The sequence below is a fragment of the Pongo pygmaeus genome, chromosome 9, assembly GCF_028885625.2.
Source record: "Pongo pygmaeus isolate AG05252 chromosome 9, NHGRI_mPonPyg2-v2.0_pri, whole genome shotgun sequence".
NCBI classification, from domain to species: Eukaryota; Metazoa; Chordata; class Mammalia; order Primates; family Hominidae; genus Pongo; species Pongo pygmaeus.
The window spans coordinates 132069384-132085897 of record NC_072382.2 but is presented as its reverse complement, the minus strand read 5'-3'; the positions used below and the strand labels follow the sequence as shown (position 1 = coordinate 132085897).

Below are 16514 nucleotides of genomic sequence, written 5' to 3'. Positions count from 1 at the left end.
ACTAGTGTGAGATGGTATCTCATTGTGGTTTTGATTTGCATTTCTCTGATGGCCAGTGATGATGAGCATTTTTTCATGTGTCTGTTGGCTGCATAAATGTCATCTTTAGAGAAGTGTCTGTTCATATCCTTCCCCCACTTTCTGATGGGGTTGTTGTTGTTTGTTTTTTTCTTGTAAATTTGTTTGAGTTCTTTGTAGATTCTGGATATTAGCCCTTTGTCAGATGAGTAGATTGTAAAAATTTTCTCCCATTCTGTAGGTTGCCTGTTCACTCTGATGGTAGTTTCTTTTGCTGTGCAGAAGCTCTTTAGTTTAATTAGATCCCATTTGTCAATTTTGGCTTTTGTTGCCATTGCTTTTGGTGTTTTAGACATGAAGTCCTTGCCCATGCCTATGTCCTGAATTGTATTGCCTAGGTTTTCTTCTAGGGTTTTTATGGTTTTAGGTCTAATATTTAAGTCTTTAATCCATCTTGAATTAATTTTTGTATAAGGTGTAAGGAAGGGATCCAGTTTCAGCTTTCTACATATGGCTAGCCAGTTTTCCCAGCACCATTTATTAAATAGGGAATCCTTTCCCCATTTCTTGTTTTTGTCAGATTTGTCAAAGATCAGATGGTTGTAGATGTGTGATATTATTTCTGAGGGCTCTGTTCTGTTCCATTGGTCTGTATCTCTGTTTTGGTACCAGTACCATGCTGTTGTGGTTACTGTAGCCTTGTGGTATAGCTTGAAGTCAGGTAGTGTGGTGCCTCCAGCTTTATTCTTTTGGCTTAGGATTAACTTGGCAATGCAGGCTCTTTTTTGGTTCCATATGAACTTTAAAGTAGTTTTTTCCAATTCTGTGAAGAAAGTCATTGGTAGCTTGATGGGGATGGCATTGAATCTATAAATTACCTTGGGCAGTATGGCCATTTTCACGATATTGATTCTTCCTATCCACGAGCATGGAATATTCTTCCATTTGTTTGTATCGTCTTTTATTTCATTGAGCAGTGGTTTATAGTTCTCCTTGAAGAGGTCCTTCACATCCCTTGTAAGTTGGATTCCTAGGTATTTTATTTTCTTTGAAGCAATTGTGAATAGGAGTTCACTCATGATTTGGCTCTCTGTTTGTCTGTTATTGGTGTATAAGAATGCTTGTGATTTTTGCACATTGATTTTGTATCCAGAGACTTTGCTGAAGTTGCTTATCAGCTTGAGGAGATTTGGGGCTGAGATGATGGGGTTTTCTAAATATACAATCATGTCATCTGCAAACAGGGACAATTTGACTTCCTCTTTTCCTAATTGAATACCCTTTATTTCTTTCTCCTGCCTGATTGCCCTGGCCAGAACTTCCAACACTGTGTTGAATAGGAGTGGTGAGAAAGGGCATCCCTGTCTTGTGTCAGTTTTCAAAGGGAATGCTTCCAGTTTTTGCCCATTCAGTATGATATTGGCTGTGGATTTGTCATAAATAGGTCTTATTATTTTGATATATGTCCCATTAATACTTAATTTATTGAGAGTTTTTAGCATGAAGGGTTGTTGAATTTTGTCAAAGGCCTTTTCTGCATCTATTGAGATAATCATGTCTTTTTTGTCTTTGGTTCTGTTTATATGCTGGATTACGTTTATTGATTTGCATATGTTGAACCAGCCTTGCATCCCAGGGATGAAGCCCACTTGATCATGGTGGATAAGCTTTTTGATGTGCTGCTGGATTCGGTTTGCCAGTATTTTATTGAGGATTTTTGCATTGATGTTCATCAGGGATATTGGTCTAAAATTCTCTTTTTTTGTTGTGTCTCTGCCAGGCTTTGGTATCAGGATGGTGCTGGCCTCATAAAATGAGTTAGGGAGGATTCCCTCTTTTTCTACTGATTGGAATAGTTTCAGAAGGAATGGTACCAGCTCCTCTTTGTACCTCTGGTAGAATGAGTTTCTTAATCCTGAGTTCTAATTTGATGGCACTGTGGTCTGAGAGGCTGTTTGTTACGATTTCTGTTCTTTTGCATTTGCTGAGGTGTGTTTTACTTCCAATTATGTGGTCTATTTTAGAATAAGTGCCATGCGGTGCTGAGAAGAATGTATATTCTGTTGATTTGTGGTGGAGAGTTCTATAGCTATCTATTAGGTCTGCTTGGTCCAGAGCTGAGTTCAAGTCCTGAATATCTTTGTTAATTTTCTGTCTCATTGATCTGTCTAATATTGACAGTGGGGTGTTAAAGTCTCCCACTATTATTGTGTGGGAGTCTAAGTCTCTTTGTAGGTCTCTAAGAACTTGTTTTATGAATCTGGGTGCTCCTGTATTGCATATATATGTATTTAGGATAGTTAGCTCTTCTTGTTGCATTGATCCGTCTGCCATTATATAATGCCCTTCTTTGTCTTTTTTGATCTTTGTTGGTTTAAAGACTGTTTTATCAGAGACTATGATTGCAGCCCCCGCTTCTTTTTTTTCTTTCCATTTGCTTGGTAAATATTCCTCCATCCCTTTATTTTGAGTCTGTGTGTGTCTTTGACCCACATGAGATAGGTCTGAACACAGCACACCAATGGGTTTCGACTCTTTGTCCAATTTGCCAGTCTGTGTCTTTTAATTGGGGCATTTAGCCCATTTACATTTAAGGTTAATATTGTTATATGCAAATTTGATGCTGTCGTCATGATGCTAGCTGGTTATTTTGCACATTCGTTGATGCAGTTTCTTTATGTTATTGGTCTTTGTATTTTGGTGTGTTTTTGCAGTGGCTGGTACCAGTTTTTCTTTTCCATATTTAGTGCTTCCTTCAGGAGCTCTTGTAAGGCAAGCCTGGTGGTTACAAAATCCCTCAGCATTTGCTTGTCTGTAAAGGATTTTATTTCTCACTTATGAAACGTAGTTTGTCTGGATATGAAATTCTGGGGTGAAAATTCTTTTCTTTAAGAATTTGAATATTGGCCCCCACTCTCTGTAGAGAGATCCGCTGTTAGTCTGATGGCTTCCCTCTGTAGGTAACCTGACCTTTCTCTGTGGCTGCCCTTAACATTTTTCCTTCATTTCAACCTTGGAGAATCTGATGATTATGTCTCTTGGGGTTGCTATTCTCGAGGAGTATCTTAGTGGTGTTCTCTGTATTTCCTGAATTTGAATGTTGGCCTATGTTGCTAGGTTGGGGAAGTTGTCCTGGATAATATTCTGAAGTGTGTTTTCCAACTTGGTTCATTTCTCCCTGTCACTTTCAGGGACCTCAGTCAATCGTAGGTTTGGTCTTTTCACATAGTCCCATATTTCTTGGAGGCTTTGTTCCTTTTCAGTCTTTTTTTCTCTAATCCTGTCTTCATGCCTCGTTTCAGTAAGTTGATCTTCATTCTCTGTATCTTTCTTCCGCTTGGTCCATTCAGCTACTGATACTTGTGTATGCTTTGTGAAGTTCTCGTGCTGTGTTTTTTAGCTCTATCAGGTCATTTATGTTCTTCTGTAAACTGGTTATTCTAGTTAGCAGTTCCTGTAACCTTTTGTCAAGGTTCTTAGCTTCCTTGCATTGGGTGAGATAGAACATGCTCCATTAGTACAGAGGAGTTTGTTATTACCCACCTTCTGAAGCCTACTTCTGTCAATTTGTCAAATTCATTCTCTGTCCAGTGTTGTGCCCTTGCTGGAGAGGAGTTGCAATCATTTGGAGAAGAGGCATTCTGGTTTTTGGAATTTTCAGCGTTTTTGTGCTGGTTTTTCCTCATCTTCATGGATTTATCTATCTTTGATCTTTGAGGCTGATGACCTTTGGATGGGTTTGGATGGGGTGTCTGTGTGGAGGTTCTTTTTGTTGATGTTGATGTTATTGCCTTCTGTTTGTTAGTTTTTCTTCTAACAGGCCCCTCTTTTGAAGGTCTGCTGCAGTTTGTTGGAGGTCCACTCCAGACCCTATTTGCCTGGGTATCACCAGCGGAGGCTGCAGAACAGCAAAGATTGCTGCCTGCTCCTTCCTCTGGATGCTTCATCCCAGAGGGGCACCGGCCTGATGCCAGCCGGAGCTCTCCTGTATGAGGTGTCTGTCACCCCTGTTGGGAAGTCTTTCCCAGTCAGGAGGCATGGGGGTCAGGGACCCACTTGAGGAGGCAGTCTGTCCCTTTGCAGAAGTCGAGCACTGTGCTGGTAGAACCCTCCTTGTCAGTATCCGCTGCTCTCTTCAGAACCCGCAGGCAGGGACGTTTAAGTCCACTGAAGCTGCAACCACAGCCGCCCCTTCTCCCAGGTGCTCTGTCCCAGTAAGATGGGATTTTTATCTATAAGCCCCTGACTGGGGCTGCTGTCTTTCTTTCAGAGATGCCCTGCCCAATGAAGAGGAATCTAAAGAGGCAGTCTGGCCGCAGCCACTGTGCCACACTGTGTTGAGTTCTGCCCAGTTGGAACTTCCAGGCCTTTTTAGCGCTGTCAGGGGAAAACCAGCTACTCAAGCCTTAGTAATGGCAGATGGCCCTCCCCCGACCAAGCTTGATTGTCCCAGGTCAACTTCAGACTGCTGTGCTGGCAGTGAGAATTTCAAGCCAGTGGTTCTTAGCTTGCTGGGCGAGGTGGGAGTGGGACCTGCTGAGTGAGACCACTTGGCTCCCTGGCTTCAGCCCCCTTTGCAGGGGAGTGAATGGTTCTGTCTCACTGTAGTTCCAGGCACCACTGGTGTATGAAAAAAGAAGAGCTAGCTTGGTGTCTGCCCAAACAGCCGCCCAGTTTTGTGCTTGAAACCCAGGGCCCTGGTGATGTAGCACACGAGGGAATCTCCTGGTCTGCGGATTGCAAAAACTGTGGGAAAAGCGTAGTATCTGGGCCAGATAGCACAGTCCCTCACAGCTTTCCTTGGCTCCTTGCACCTCCTGGGTGAGGTAACACCCCACCCTGCTTCTGCTCACCCTCTGTGGGCTGCACCCACTGCCTAACTAGTCCCAGTGAGATGAACAGGGTACCTCATTGGAAATGCAGACACCTGCCTTCTGTGTTGGTCTCACTGGGAGCTGCAGACTGGAGCTGTTCCTATTCGGCCATCTTGCCAGTAGCCAAGACGTAGTGTCTTTTTGGGGGAAATAATGTCACCCACAGCAGCCACTGAAGTTCATATTCCTGAATTGGGGTCAAAATAGTTGTGAAGAATTTACATGAACACACATCCAACAAAATATTTAATTTCAAGAAATCATAGCTATTTGTTGATCCAACCAAGTTTTTACTAAACTACCAGAGTCAGTAATTGAAAACACCTTGGTACCTTCTGAGTAACGAACTGCCTACTGAATAATTATAATTTTAATCATTTAAGAAAGTAGGAACCCAAATATTAATCTATCTAGATATCTAAGATATTTAGTTAGGCATGTGAAATAGTCATCCTTTACCACTCCCAAGTATATATAATCAGTTATATATATATATCTGTTAAATATCTTCCTAAGATATTTAGTTAGGCATGTGAAATAGTCATCCTTTACCACTCCCAAGTATATATAATCAGTTCAGGTTTTGCCTTTATGATAGTTTTGTTTTTGTTTGAGACTGAGTCTCGCTCTGTCACCCAGGCTGGAATGCAGTAGCATGATCTCAGCTCACTGCAACCTCTCCCTCCTGGGTTCAAGCAATTCTCCTGCCTCAGCCTCCCAAGTAGCTGGGACTGCAGGCACACACCACCACACCCAGCTAATATTTGTATTTTTAGTAGAGATGGAGTTTCACCATGTGAGCCAGGTTGGTCTCAAACTCCTGACCTCAAGTGATCCACCCACCTCCGCCTCCCAAAATGCTGGGATTACAGGCCTGAGCCACTGCACCCAGCCCTTTATGATGTTATTAACAAGAGTTAATAAGTAGAACAAACCTTTCAGTTATATAAGTAGAATCTGTTACCTATATATTATTATAAATGGATTCTATAAAGCAGACATGGCAACCACTCTGAATCAGATAATCCTAATGTGGTTTGTTTCTTGTGTTTTTTTGTTTTGTTTTTGTGGTTTTTTGAGCCAGTATCTTGCCCTGTTGCTCAGGCTGGAGTGCTGTGGTGTGATGTCAGCTCACTGCAACTTCTGCCTCCTGAGTTCAAGTAATTGTCCTGCCTCAGCCTCCCAAGTAGCTGGGATTACAGGTGCCTGCCACCACACCTGGCTAATTTTTGTATTTTTAGTGGAGACAGGATTTCACCATGTTGGCCAGGCTGGTCTCGAACTCCTGACCTCAAGTGAACGCCTGCCTCAGCCTCCCAAAGTGCTGAGATTACAGCCGTGAGCCACCATGCCTGACTCCAATATGATTTTTTTTCCTTGCCTTCATGGCAAATGTACTGATCACTCTCAACAAACCAATCTTAATTCCAAACTTACATACTAAAACAAAGCCATACAGAAAAAAGTAAATTCTTTGCGGTATTGAAGGCAGTCAGTAAATTTGAGAGGGAGAAAAGGAAGATGTGCATGGTACTTTTTCCCCTATAAGTTCCATAAGTGTATTTAATTTTACTTACTAATTTGTTAAAGAACATCTCTGAGAGGTATTTTGTCTTTCTAGGTATGGAAAATATAATGTTTAGTATATTATTTTCAAATTTCCAAAATAATAATTTGATTATCCATGAAATTAGTTCAGATAGGATTTTACCTGCTGTTTTAAGTTCCCCTTGTTGCCACTTGCCCATGGAAAGGTTGTAAAATTCAGTATCAACTTGCAGCAAATAAAAGCAATAAATACAACAAATTTAAAGGAGAAAAAAGACTGCTGGTTTTAGGTTGGGCCTTGTTACTTAAAAAGATAACTCCCTAGTCCTTCTAACCCCATCCCCACTCCTAGGCAAACCACTGTAAATATTAATAGTTGCCTATTCTGGATATTTTATATCAGTGGGATCATGAAATACGTGGGTTTTTTTTCTCACTGGCTTATGTTTTTACCATAATGTTTTCACAGTTCATTTGTGTTATACCTTGTAAAGTTTTGAAATGGTTTTGCCAGTCAGAGATCTGAACTTGGCCTCCAGGGCCAGTTCAGATGAACTAATCCAAGCTATGTTCATCCTCTCATTATAGTTTATTTCTCTTGTAGACCGTTAACACAGTAGGCAGGCAGGCAGATGATCTTCAGAGCAGGTGTTAGTCTAGAAAACAATTTCACCAAGGAGCAACACAATCTGAATAACCAAAATATTTTCAAAAGACTGTTTCTAGGAAAACAAAACAAACCTGACAGCGAAGGGCTTCATTGAACTATTTGAGCTTAATTCAGCATGAACTTACATCCCAGCCAAGGGCAGGTGGCACCTCAAAAGGGATTTTATATCTGCCATCTCATCCAGGATCCCAGGACAAAAGCAACAAGGAATTTAGCTGAATCTCAGTGGATCTTTATTTCTGCCAGGGCCCTGTAGCCAAAGACCACCTATGATTGAACAGGTTGAGTTTGTTGCTCGTTTACAACAAGGGAGATTATACACCATGGGGTTTTTAGGGTTGGTTCTCAGTAAGAAAGTGTTAAAAAGGCCTTAGCGCAGGATTTGGCCTTGTGTTGGGTGATTTCAGGGATGCTTACTCTCTGTTAGGGAGGGTTCAAGGAAGTGAGGTTTGCTCAGGACTGGTGATGTCAGAAAGGAGAGAGAATTCTGTTATTGAATATCTTAATAAATACTATCTAGGAATGCAGACTAAAGTGAATCTATAGCAGTAGTGGCTCATTAGCCGGCGAGAGATGGGGATGACTGGTATGTTTCTGATTGCACAAATAAAAGTGTTTTTTAGTCTCGCTTTAAGTAAGGGTCACAGAGTGACTTGATCTTACGTTGTTTCGTGAGACTGTTTATGTTCCCCAGGAGAATACTGTGGCTGTAAGGACCAGGCCCCACCCCTAAATGAGTGCCAAGACTGTTTCTGAATGTTGGAAGATGTTTCCCTTTTTCAAGTATAAAGTGAGATCTTATATTGAAAACCTTTTAGAACAATGCCTGGCACATGGTAAATACTCAGTAGGAGATGACCACCGTAATTGCTTTTCAGTTCCAGAGGAATCTTTGTAAGTATCTTGAATACCTGAACAGTGGCAGCAGCAACTTGAGTTTGATGCGACAGAAGCTATTATACAGCACTTCTAATTGGGGGGAGAGTCGACTCTGTCTTGATAAGCTAGCCCTGAACCATATAAAGCTGATTGTCTCTATGAATCAGTTTTACTGTTTCACAAGGTGAAAAGTGTCTGACCAGAATTCTTAGCCTCACTACCACTGAGAACAGAATCCCTATAGGGTAGAAAGGAAACTTCATTTTAATAATTTAAGAAACATCACTGTCACCTCAGGAAAGTAATATTGCGCATATATATGTGTGTGTATGTGTATATATATGTGTATGTATTCTGCTGTTAAATCAGTTTAACTGAAATTCCAATTCATATGATTACTTGTGTTATTTGCAAAAATCATCATTTCAAGAAAAACAGTTGCAATTTATTTTTTGCTGATAGTTGCATAAGTGATATAATAACACTATGTGTTTACCTCCACAGTATACATAGAATTCCAAAAGTCTGTTTTAACTCATTTTAGCTTGGAGTGGCTTTCGTTTTTAGCTTTTGGTGCATTCAGTAGCCACGGGTGAGGGAAAATGGTTTTGCTTTGCTTTGCATGCTCACTATCCATTGAATTAGGGGATCTAGACATTTTAGAGTGTAGAGATGGATTTGTTTTAAGAAGGACCATCTGCTAGATGTATCTTGTACTGAATTTTAGTTCTTTTCAACCAGCTTTTTAAACAAACCTTTGGCGGTACTAGAATCAGTCCCAGACAGTGTGGTTTTTATTCTCACCTCACCAAGAGTCCACTCCCTCCTAGAAAGAATATGGCCTGCCTGATAGTGAGAAGCAAATGTCAGTCTTCTTGGCCTACCCTTATCACAACTCCAGGCACTTTTTTGGCAAGCCTTTGCCTATAAGCTTTAATATTGTCTGTGCTCTGAATAAGTTCAGAATACCGTAAAATAGATCTTTATGTCCATGGGACCAAGTCTAAATACTGGCGTTTTTCCAGTTTTTTATCCCAGGACTGATTGAAAAGTTAATGTTTATTTCTCTTTTCTTTAAGGAAAAAACTGAGAATGGGAAGATACTGACAAGTAAACAATTCTTTCTTAAAATGCAGCATTATCTGGTTCTCTATCCTACATCTGGATTAAAAACGAGTCAGAAGAACCCAGGAATAACTTGCATAAGTAGACATAGGGGAAAAGCAGAAATGCCGTTTGATAGTAAGAGAAAGAAAAAGAGAAGACACACACAGAAATGCTACACACATACCAGAAGGGATGGAATGGGAAGACCAGAAAGAATGGGGGTGCAATTGGGAATGAATGTAAACACACACAGTCCTGCCTATTTTCAAAAGCCTCAGAATATATGCAAGTATTAGAACACTGTATAATAATGAGTGTTCTTTATTATTGTGGTGAGTCATCAAGAAACAAAAAATAAGTTATATTTGGTATCCTTCATTTAAGAAGTCAAGGCAAAATGTAATCCTGTCACAAGTTTTCCAGTACAAGTGATTAAATAAAGTTTGGATGCCTTAAAATTTAGTTTTTTAAAACACTTTTTACTTAAGTGGATAATGTACCTGTTTCCTAATGACAGCAATTCAAGTGTTCCAAAGAGGGAAACTTAAGTATTAGATTCCAAATTTTCATCAGAAGGAAATTTCATCCCGTATGATCATTAGCAGATGATACTTATTAAATGTTCACACGTATATAGTGGTGTACAAACTGTTACAGTTAGTACATTTTCTTTTTTTTTTTTTTGAGACGGAGTTTCTCTCATTGCCCAGGCTGGAGTGCAATGGCACGGTCTCAGCTCACTGCAACCGCCGCCTCCCAGGTTCAAGTGATTCTCCTGCCTCGGTCTCCCGAGTAGCTGGGATTACAGGCATGCGCCACCACACCCAGCTAATTTTGTATTTTTAGTAGAGACGGGGTTTCTCCCTGTTGGTCAGGCTGGTCTCGAACTCCTGACCTCAGGTGATCCACCTGCGTCGGCCTCCCAAAGTGCTGGGATTACAGGCATGAACCACTGCGCCCAGCCACATTTTCATTTTCATTAAAATATTATAAGCAAAAGCTTGTTTGCTGTTAAAAGACCAAAATTCTCAGAGGCTCAGATTTGTTCATTTGGTGCAACACAGCTAGTTTGTGTTCAGTAAATAAACTGGCAGAGTTCGTTACCTAATGAGAATAAGCTAGGTTGTTTGAGTCTACTGTCCCACAACAAACAACAAATTTTAAGTTTTTAAAAATTCACTTTTAAACTGTTTGAAAAGCTGAAAAGATGGCCAAGGAACTGCAAGGTTAAATTAGGGGAGAAAGCCTGGCCCAGGGAGGTAAGTAGATCATCACAGCACTAAAATCAGTTTTGCCTTTAAGACATTTGCCAAAACACAAATGGGCTTTGGTTGATCAACTCAAAGAGCAGGAGAAATGAAACTGAAAGCTCAGAGTGTGTAAAAGTTGTAAAGTCTTAGAAAAGTTGCCCCACACATTAAGCAGGGAGCAGGTTTACATTAGAACTAAACCTGCTCCCTGCTTAATGTGTGTATTGTAACACATACCTGATTGGTAATAATTTAAAAATCCAGCAATACCAAGTGTTGGTAAGGATATGGAGCAAGACAACTCTGATATACTGCTAGCAGTGATGTAAATTTAGTACAATCATTTTGGAAAAGAATTTAGTATTTTCTGATAAGGTTGAAGATAAATGTATTCAGTGACCTAGCAGCTCCATTCCTACATATATACCACTTCCATTCCTAAGTATATACTGTGGAGAAAAGCATGCTCATGTGCATTGTCCTTTGGGATTGTACTGTCAGAACTAAACCTGCTCCCTGTCCTCCATACTCCAGGGGACTGTAGAAAAACCTGCCTTGGCAGTGAGCAGACTAGAAAAGGAAAAAGAGAGGAAAACACATCCCTGAGAAGTTACTGCTAGACCACGTACAGATTGGTACAACACAGACTTTGAGTGGGTAGGCCAAGGAATCTCAAACAGTGAATCTCATATAGATAATGCTGCCCAGGAACCTAGCAGAAGCAAACATAAAACGTCTCTGGAAAAGGGCATTATGTATCCTGACCTCAGCAACTCAATTACCTACAAATAATTTTCAAGGGCAATAACCAGTCGAAAAATTACCAGAGCACTCAAGAAAACAAGGCAGAGAGAGAACCAACAGGAAAAAAAAATGTGTTTTTTAAATGCAGCAGAAATATACTGGCATTGCCACTTGGCGTAGTTTTCAAGCACAGATATAAAGTAAATATGCTTACTGTATTTAACAAAATAAACATGAACAATAATTGCAGAGAACAGTAAACTATAAAAAGTGACATAGCAGATTTAAGGAGTACCAAATGGGACTTTTAGAGAAAAATGATAATCAAAATTAAAATCTCCGTGAACATTTTGGCAGCACATCGCACTCAACAGAAGAGAGAATTAGGAAATTAAAAGATTAACTAGAAGAAATTACTTCAGTGCTACACAGAGAGAGACACAGTGGTGGAAACTGCAGTAGCAAAGAGGAGAAGGGTGTGGAAGACAACAAATGTAGGTTTGATGGGAGCTTTAAACAGAGAAGAGAGGTTGGCTGAGAATTTTCCAGATTTGATGAAAGACACCAGTCCCAAACAGGAATAGTAAAAAGAAACACAGACCTAGATACATCGTAGAGAAAATTCAGGGAAAAAAAAAAAATGTCATATTCTTCAAAAGAATATGACTTTTTAACACCACCAGAAACCAGTGGGATGATATCCTCAGTGTGCTGAAAGAAAATAACTCCCAGTCTACATTTCTACACAGGGTAAAAGTATCTTTCAAGAATGAATTATATTTGAAAAATATATAAATGAAATATTTATATTTGAAAATATATAAATGAAATGTTTTCAAACAAAAAGAATTGATCATCAGCAAATCATTGCCAAAAAAGTTACAAAGAATGGACTTTTGGCAGAAGTGAAGTGAGCATAGATGGGAGGTTTCATTTGCAAGAATGAACAGCAGAGGAAGAGGTAAATATGAGAACATGTATATATGATAATGTCTGTGGGACTTAATCAGAACAAAGAAGTGAAATATCAGACAATTTGTAAATGGCAGGATGGAAGTGGTGGGAAATGGAGTTAAAGCTTCTAGGATCTTTATGTTATCCAGAAGGAAGTAAAAGTTTTAACTTTCGACTTTGGTAAACAAAGTATATCTCTAATTTGTAAGGCAACCAATAAAAAGAAATAGGAAAATATTGTGTAACTTCTAAACAAATAGAAGGGGAGAAGTGGAATATTTATTTCCACTTGTATTCAACAAGCTGATTCTCAAATGTATACAGGAATGCAGAAGGCAAAAAATAGCCAGAATGTTCAGAAAGCAAATGAACAGGGGCAGAGAACTTTCTCTACTTGATAGCAAGATTTATTATAAAGCTACAGTAACTAAAGATTGGCATTAATACAAGGACAAATAAGCAGATGGAACTAACAGAAAACCCGAAAACAGACCTATGTATTTGTACATGACATACGACAGAGGAGGCACTGCAGACCTTTCATGACGTTTGGTCACAAAGTCAACTCCAATGGCTTAAAGAAAAAACAAAGCATAAGGCAAAACATGATCCTTTCCATAAGATAATTTCAGACAGGGAAAGATTTTTTAAAAACAAGACCAAAAAGCCGTAACAATGAGAAAAAGATGAATTAAATTAAAATGTTAAACTTTGGTCATCAGAAGAAGCCATAGAAAGGTAAAAAAAGCCATGGGGTGGGAAAGGTATTTGTAGTGTGTGTCGCTGACCAAGGGCTTGTATACAGATGGTGAAAAGAACTCTTACGCTAAAAAGGCAGACAACTCGGGCATTTCACAAAAGAGGGAGCAAGGGAGATTCCGTAAATATGTGACACTAGATTCACCTCAGTAGTAATAAGGGAAATGCAATTCAAACCACCGTGAAATATTGTAACACATACACCAGGTTGGTAATAATTTTAAAAACCAGTGGTAATAACTTAAAAATCCAGCAACACCAAATGTTGGTAAGGAGGTAAGGATATGGAGCAGCACAACTCTGATACACTAGCAGTGATGTGAATTTAGTACAGTCACTCTGGAAAGAGTTTAGTATTTTCTAATAAGGTTGAAGATAAATGTGTTCAGTGACCTAGCAATTCCATTCCTACACATATACCACCTCCATTCCTAAGTCTTTACCATGGAGAAAAGCATGCTCATGTGCATTAAGGATATTCATAGCAGCATTGTTCTTAATAGCCAAAAAACTGTTCATCAAGAGTAAAATGGATAATGATGAATATTATAAACAATGAAAATAAACTTTGGTTACACGTAAAAACGATGAGTCCACAATGTTGGAGGAAAGAAGCAAGACAAAAGAATACATGTATGACCCGATTTATATAAAACAGCCAGACAACACTAAAAAGTATTGTTTATGGCAAGCCTTGGCAAACTTTCCTTTAAAGGCAAAATGATAACTGTTTTAGACATAACTGCCACATGGTCTCTGTCACAACCAAAAGCTACTAAACTCTGCCACTGTAGGGCAGAAGCAGCCCTAGTCCAGCCAAAGCTGTGTTCAGCAAGAACGAATACCTACTTTATGGATACTTGTATTCAAGATAAAGTTACTTTTAAAAGTGAGAGAATGGGAGGAGGAAAATGATAACCATAAGAAGCTTTTGGAGAAGGGAGGGGTTTATGATCAGGGAAGGCTGAATGGGGACTTCCAGGATGCTGGCAGTGCTTTCGTGTGGCTCGTGTGTGAAGGTTGCCCGGGTGTTCACTTTATCTGTTAAATTCTGTATAAAAGTTGTACAACAAGTTGTGTATGTCTTCAATAAGTTTTAAAAAATAAAAATTTCAGTGTTTTCCTTAAATGGTTAATTATTCAGTTTTATGTGGATTTTTGTTCGCTTTTGAATTGCCCTGCTTGCTTTCTGAAATGTGTCAAAGAAATAGTTCTAAAAGAACTTAAATAGTAATATAAGACTATTATCTTACATGTGACTTTTTTTTTAATCACAAACATTTAAAAATATAGAACACGGCCGGGTGCGGTGGCTCACACCTGTAATCCCAGCACTTTGGGAGGCCGAGGCAGGTGGATCACAAGGTCAGGAGATCGAGACCATCCTGGCTAACACGGTGAAACCCCATCCCTACTAAAATACAAAAAATGAGCTGGGCGTGGTGGCAGGCGCCTGTAAGTCCCAGCTACTCGGGAGGCTGAGGCAGGAGAATGGCGTGAACCCGGGAGGCGGAGCTTGCAGTGAGCCAACATCGCGCCACCGCACTCCAGCCTGGGCGACAGAGCGAGACTCAGTCTCAAAAAAAAAAAAAATGTAGAACACTACTTTGGATTAATAATTCAGGATATGAACACTAGATAATATATGTCAGAGGCTTAGATATAATATAGCTTTCAGTTACAATCTTGGCTTATTCACACCAAAGGATTACAGTTGTCCTCTTTCTCTTATTCACAGGCTCAGTAGATGAAGGCGTTTCTGAGGGGTTGCCTACACTTCAAAGCACGTCTAGCACTAATGCTCCTCCGGATGATGATGATCGGTCAGTACTAATATAGCATTTCGTTACCTCGTAAGGGTTGTGTTTACAACTCCAAATTCAAGCATTTCATCTCAGAGTTGTAGAAGTTTATTACAACCTCACTTCAGTATACTTTTCAAAGTAATGAAGTAGCATCATCACATTATAAATTAGAGCACCTATACAAGGCTTTTTTTTTTTCCCAGCATTTCCAAAACTACCTAGTCCCATTGCTTTAAATCGTATCTATCAAGTGTTGGCAAACTATGAACCACAGGCCAATTCCAGCCTACCACCTTTATTTGTAAATCAAGTATTATTGGAACACAACCACGCTCATTTGCTGACATACTGTTTGTGGATGGCAGAGTTGAGTGGTTGAAACAGACTGTACGGTGTGCAAAGTCAGAACGTGTGCTGTATGGACTGCTGTGAAAAACATCTGCCAAAGTCTGATCTGTATACCCATAACTCCCTCCCTGCTTGATATTTCCACATAAATGTGTAAAGGGCATTGCACATTTAACAAGGTCAAGACAGATCTCTTGATTTCTAACTCCTTGTCTAAATCCTGCTTCTCCACCCTTTCTCCCATTTCAGTAAGCATCATCATTATCCCCTAATTTCTCAAGCAAAATCTCTGAGGATTATTCTTAATCTTTTTTCCTTACCACTCTTCATCTCCCTCGTAGTTAATCCTTAAGTCCTGTCAACTCTGCCTATAAAATATATCCCTGTCTACTTTTCTAATCTGTACTGTAGCCACCCTACTCTAAGTCACCATCATCTTTTGCCTTGACTACTGCAATAGCCTTCAAAGTAGCCTCTGATTGCATTCTTCCCCAATTCTAATCCATTTTCCATGTAGCAGCGAAAATCATCTTTTTAAATTAAGTCAGACTATGTCACTGTTTTAAGCTATAGATTCTTAACATTCTTTATTCATACCTAAAATCTATAGGCCTTGCTATGCCTTCTAAAGCCCTACACGATGTGACTTCTGCCTAACTCCTTTCAGACCATTCTCCCTCTTACACTACATTCTAGCCTCATAGATCTTCTTTCACTGTTCCTGGAGTACTCCATGTTTGTTCCTGCTTTGGGCCATTCTGTCACTTTAGGGCCTTTGCCTGAAAAGCTTTCTCTCTCAGTTTTTACAGTGTTGGCTCCAGATTCATGACCTTCAGATCACTGTCTTGGTATCAGTTCTCAAGGAGGCTTTTCCTGCCCACCAGTCTCAAGCAGCACCCAATCACTATTAGATCCTTCTAATTTAATTGTCTGCTCTGATAAGTTCCTTGATTATTTATTATCTGTGTCTCTCCCACTGAATGTAGACTCCACTGAATGATTGCATTCTTCCTCAGAGAAGGTCCAGGACAATCTTAAAAACTGTATTTGTTGAAAACTTGAAGGATTTAAGGGACTCAAATTAGGTTTATTTTTCTTGAATAGCTAAACCTGGTAGGGGAGGTTATCAGCCGGAATCATTTGTGGATTAATGAAAGCATGAACAAACAGCAGTGTGCCTAGACTCCTTGATTTCAAGTATTAATCGGGTTGTGTGTTGTGTGTTAGATACCGGGCTGCATGGCAGTAACAGAGAGATGAGATCGTACAGCCCTTTCCCTCAAGGAGCTCAGTCAATTTTGGAGGAAGGATAAGGATTGAAGATAGACAAACAGATTATCATAAGTGATCTGCGGAGCTCTGTTGCCCTGCATAGGAGGATGCCTATCTAAACCACTGATAAATCAAAGAAGGCTTCCAGGAGGAGCATGTGACTACCTAGCTACATTTTGTAAAATGAGTAGGCATTTGGTATAGGGTATGTTTGGGGAGTGTGACAAAAAATGAGGCTAGAAAGGTACAGAGAGCTCAGATCATGAGGAATCTTGTATGCCTTGCA

General features: G+C 39.8%; 1 protein-coding gene across 6 annotated transcripts in view; it reads left to right on the top strand.

Annotated features, from left to right (window-relative positions):
- The window catches only part of ZBTB44 (zinc finger and BTB domain containing 44), a 90487-nt gene that overhangs the window by 61279 nt on the left and 12694 nt on the right, over positions 1 to 16514 (top strand). For all 6 annotated transcript variants that reach the window (XM_054440514.2, XM_054440506.2, XM_054440513.2 and 3 more), the window contains exon 3: positions 14542 to 14626. In XM_054440514.2, the coding sequence (XP_054296489.1) occupies positions 14542 to 14626 (85 nt within the window). The remainder of the gene's footprint in view (positions 1 to 14541; positions 14627 to 16514) is intronic.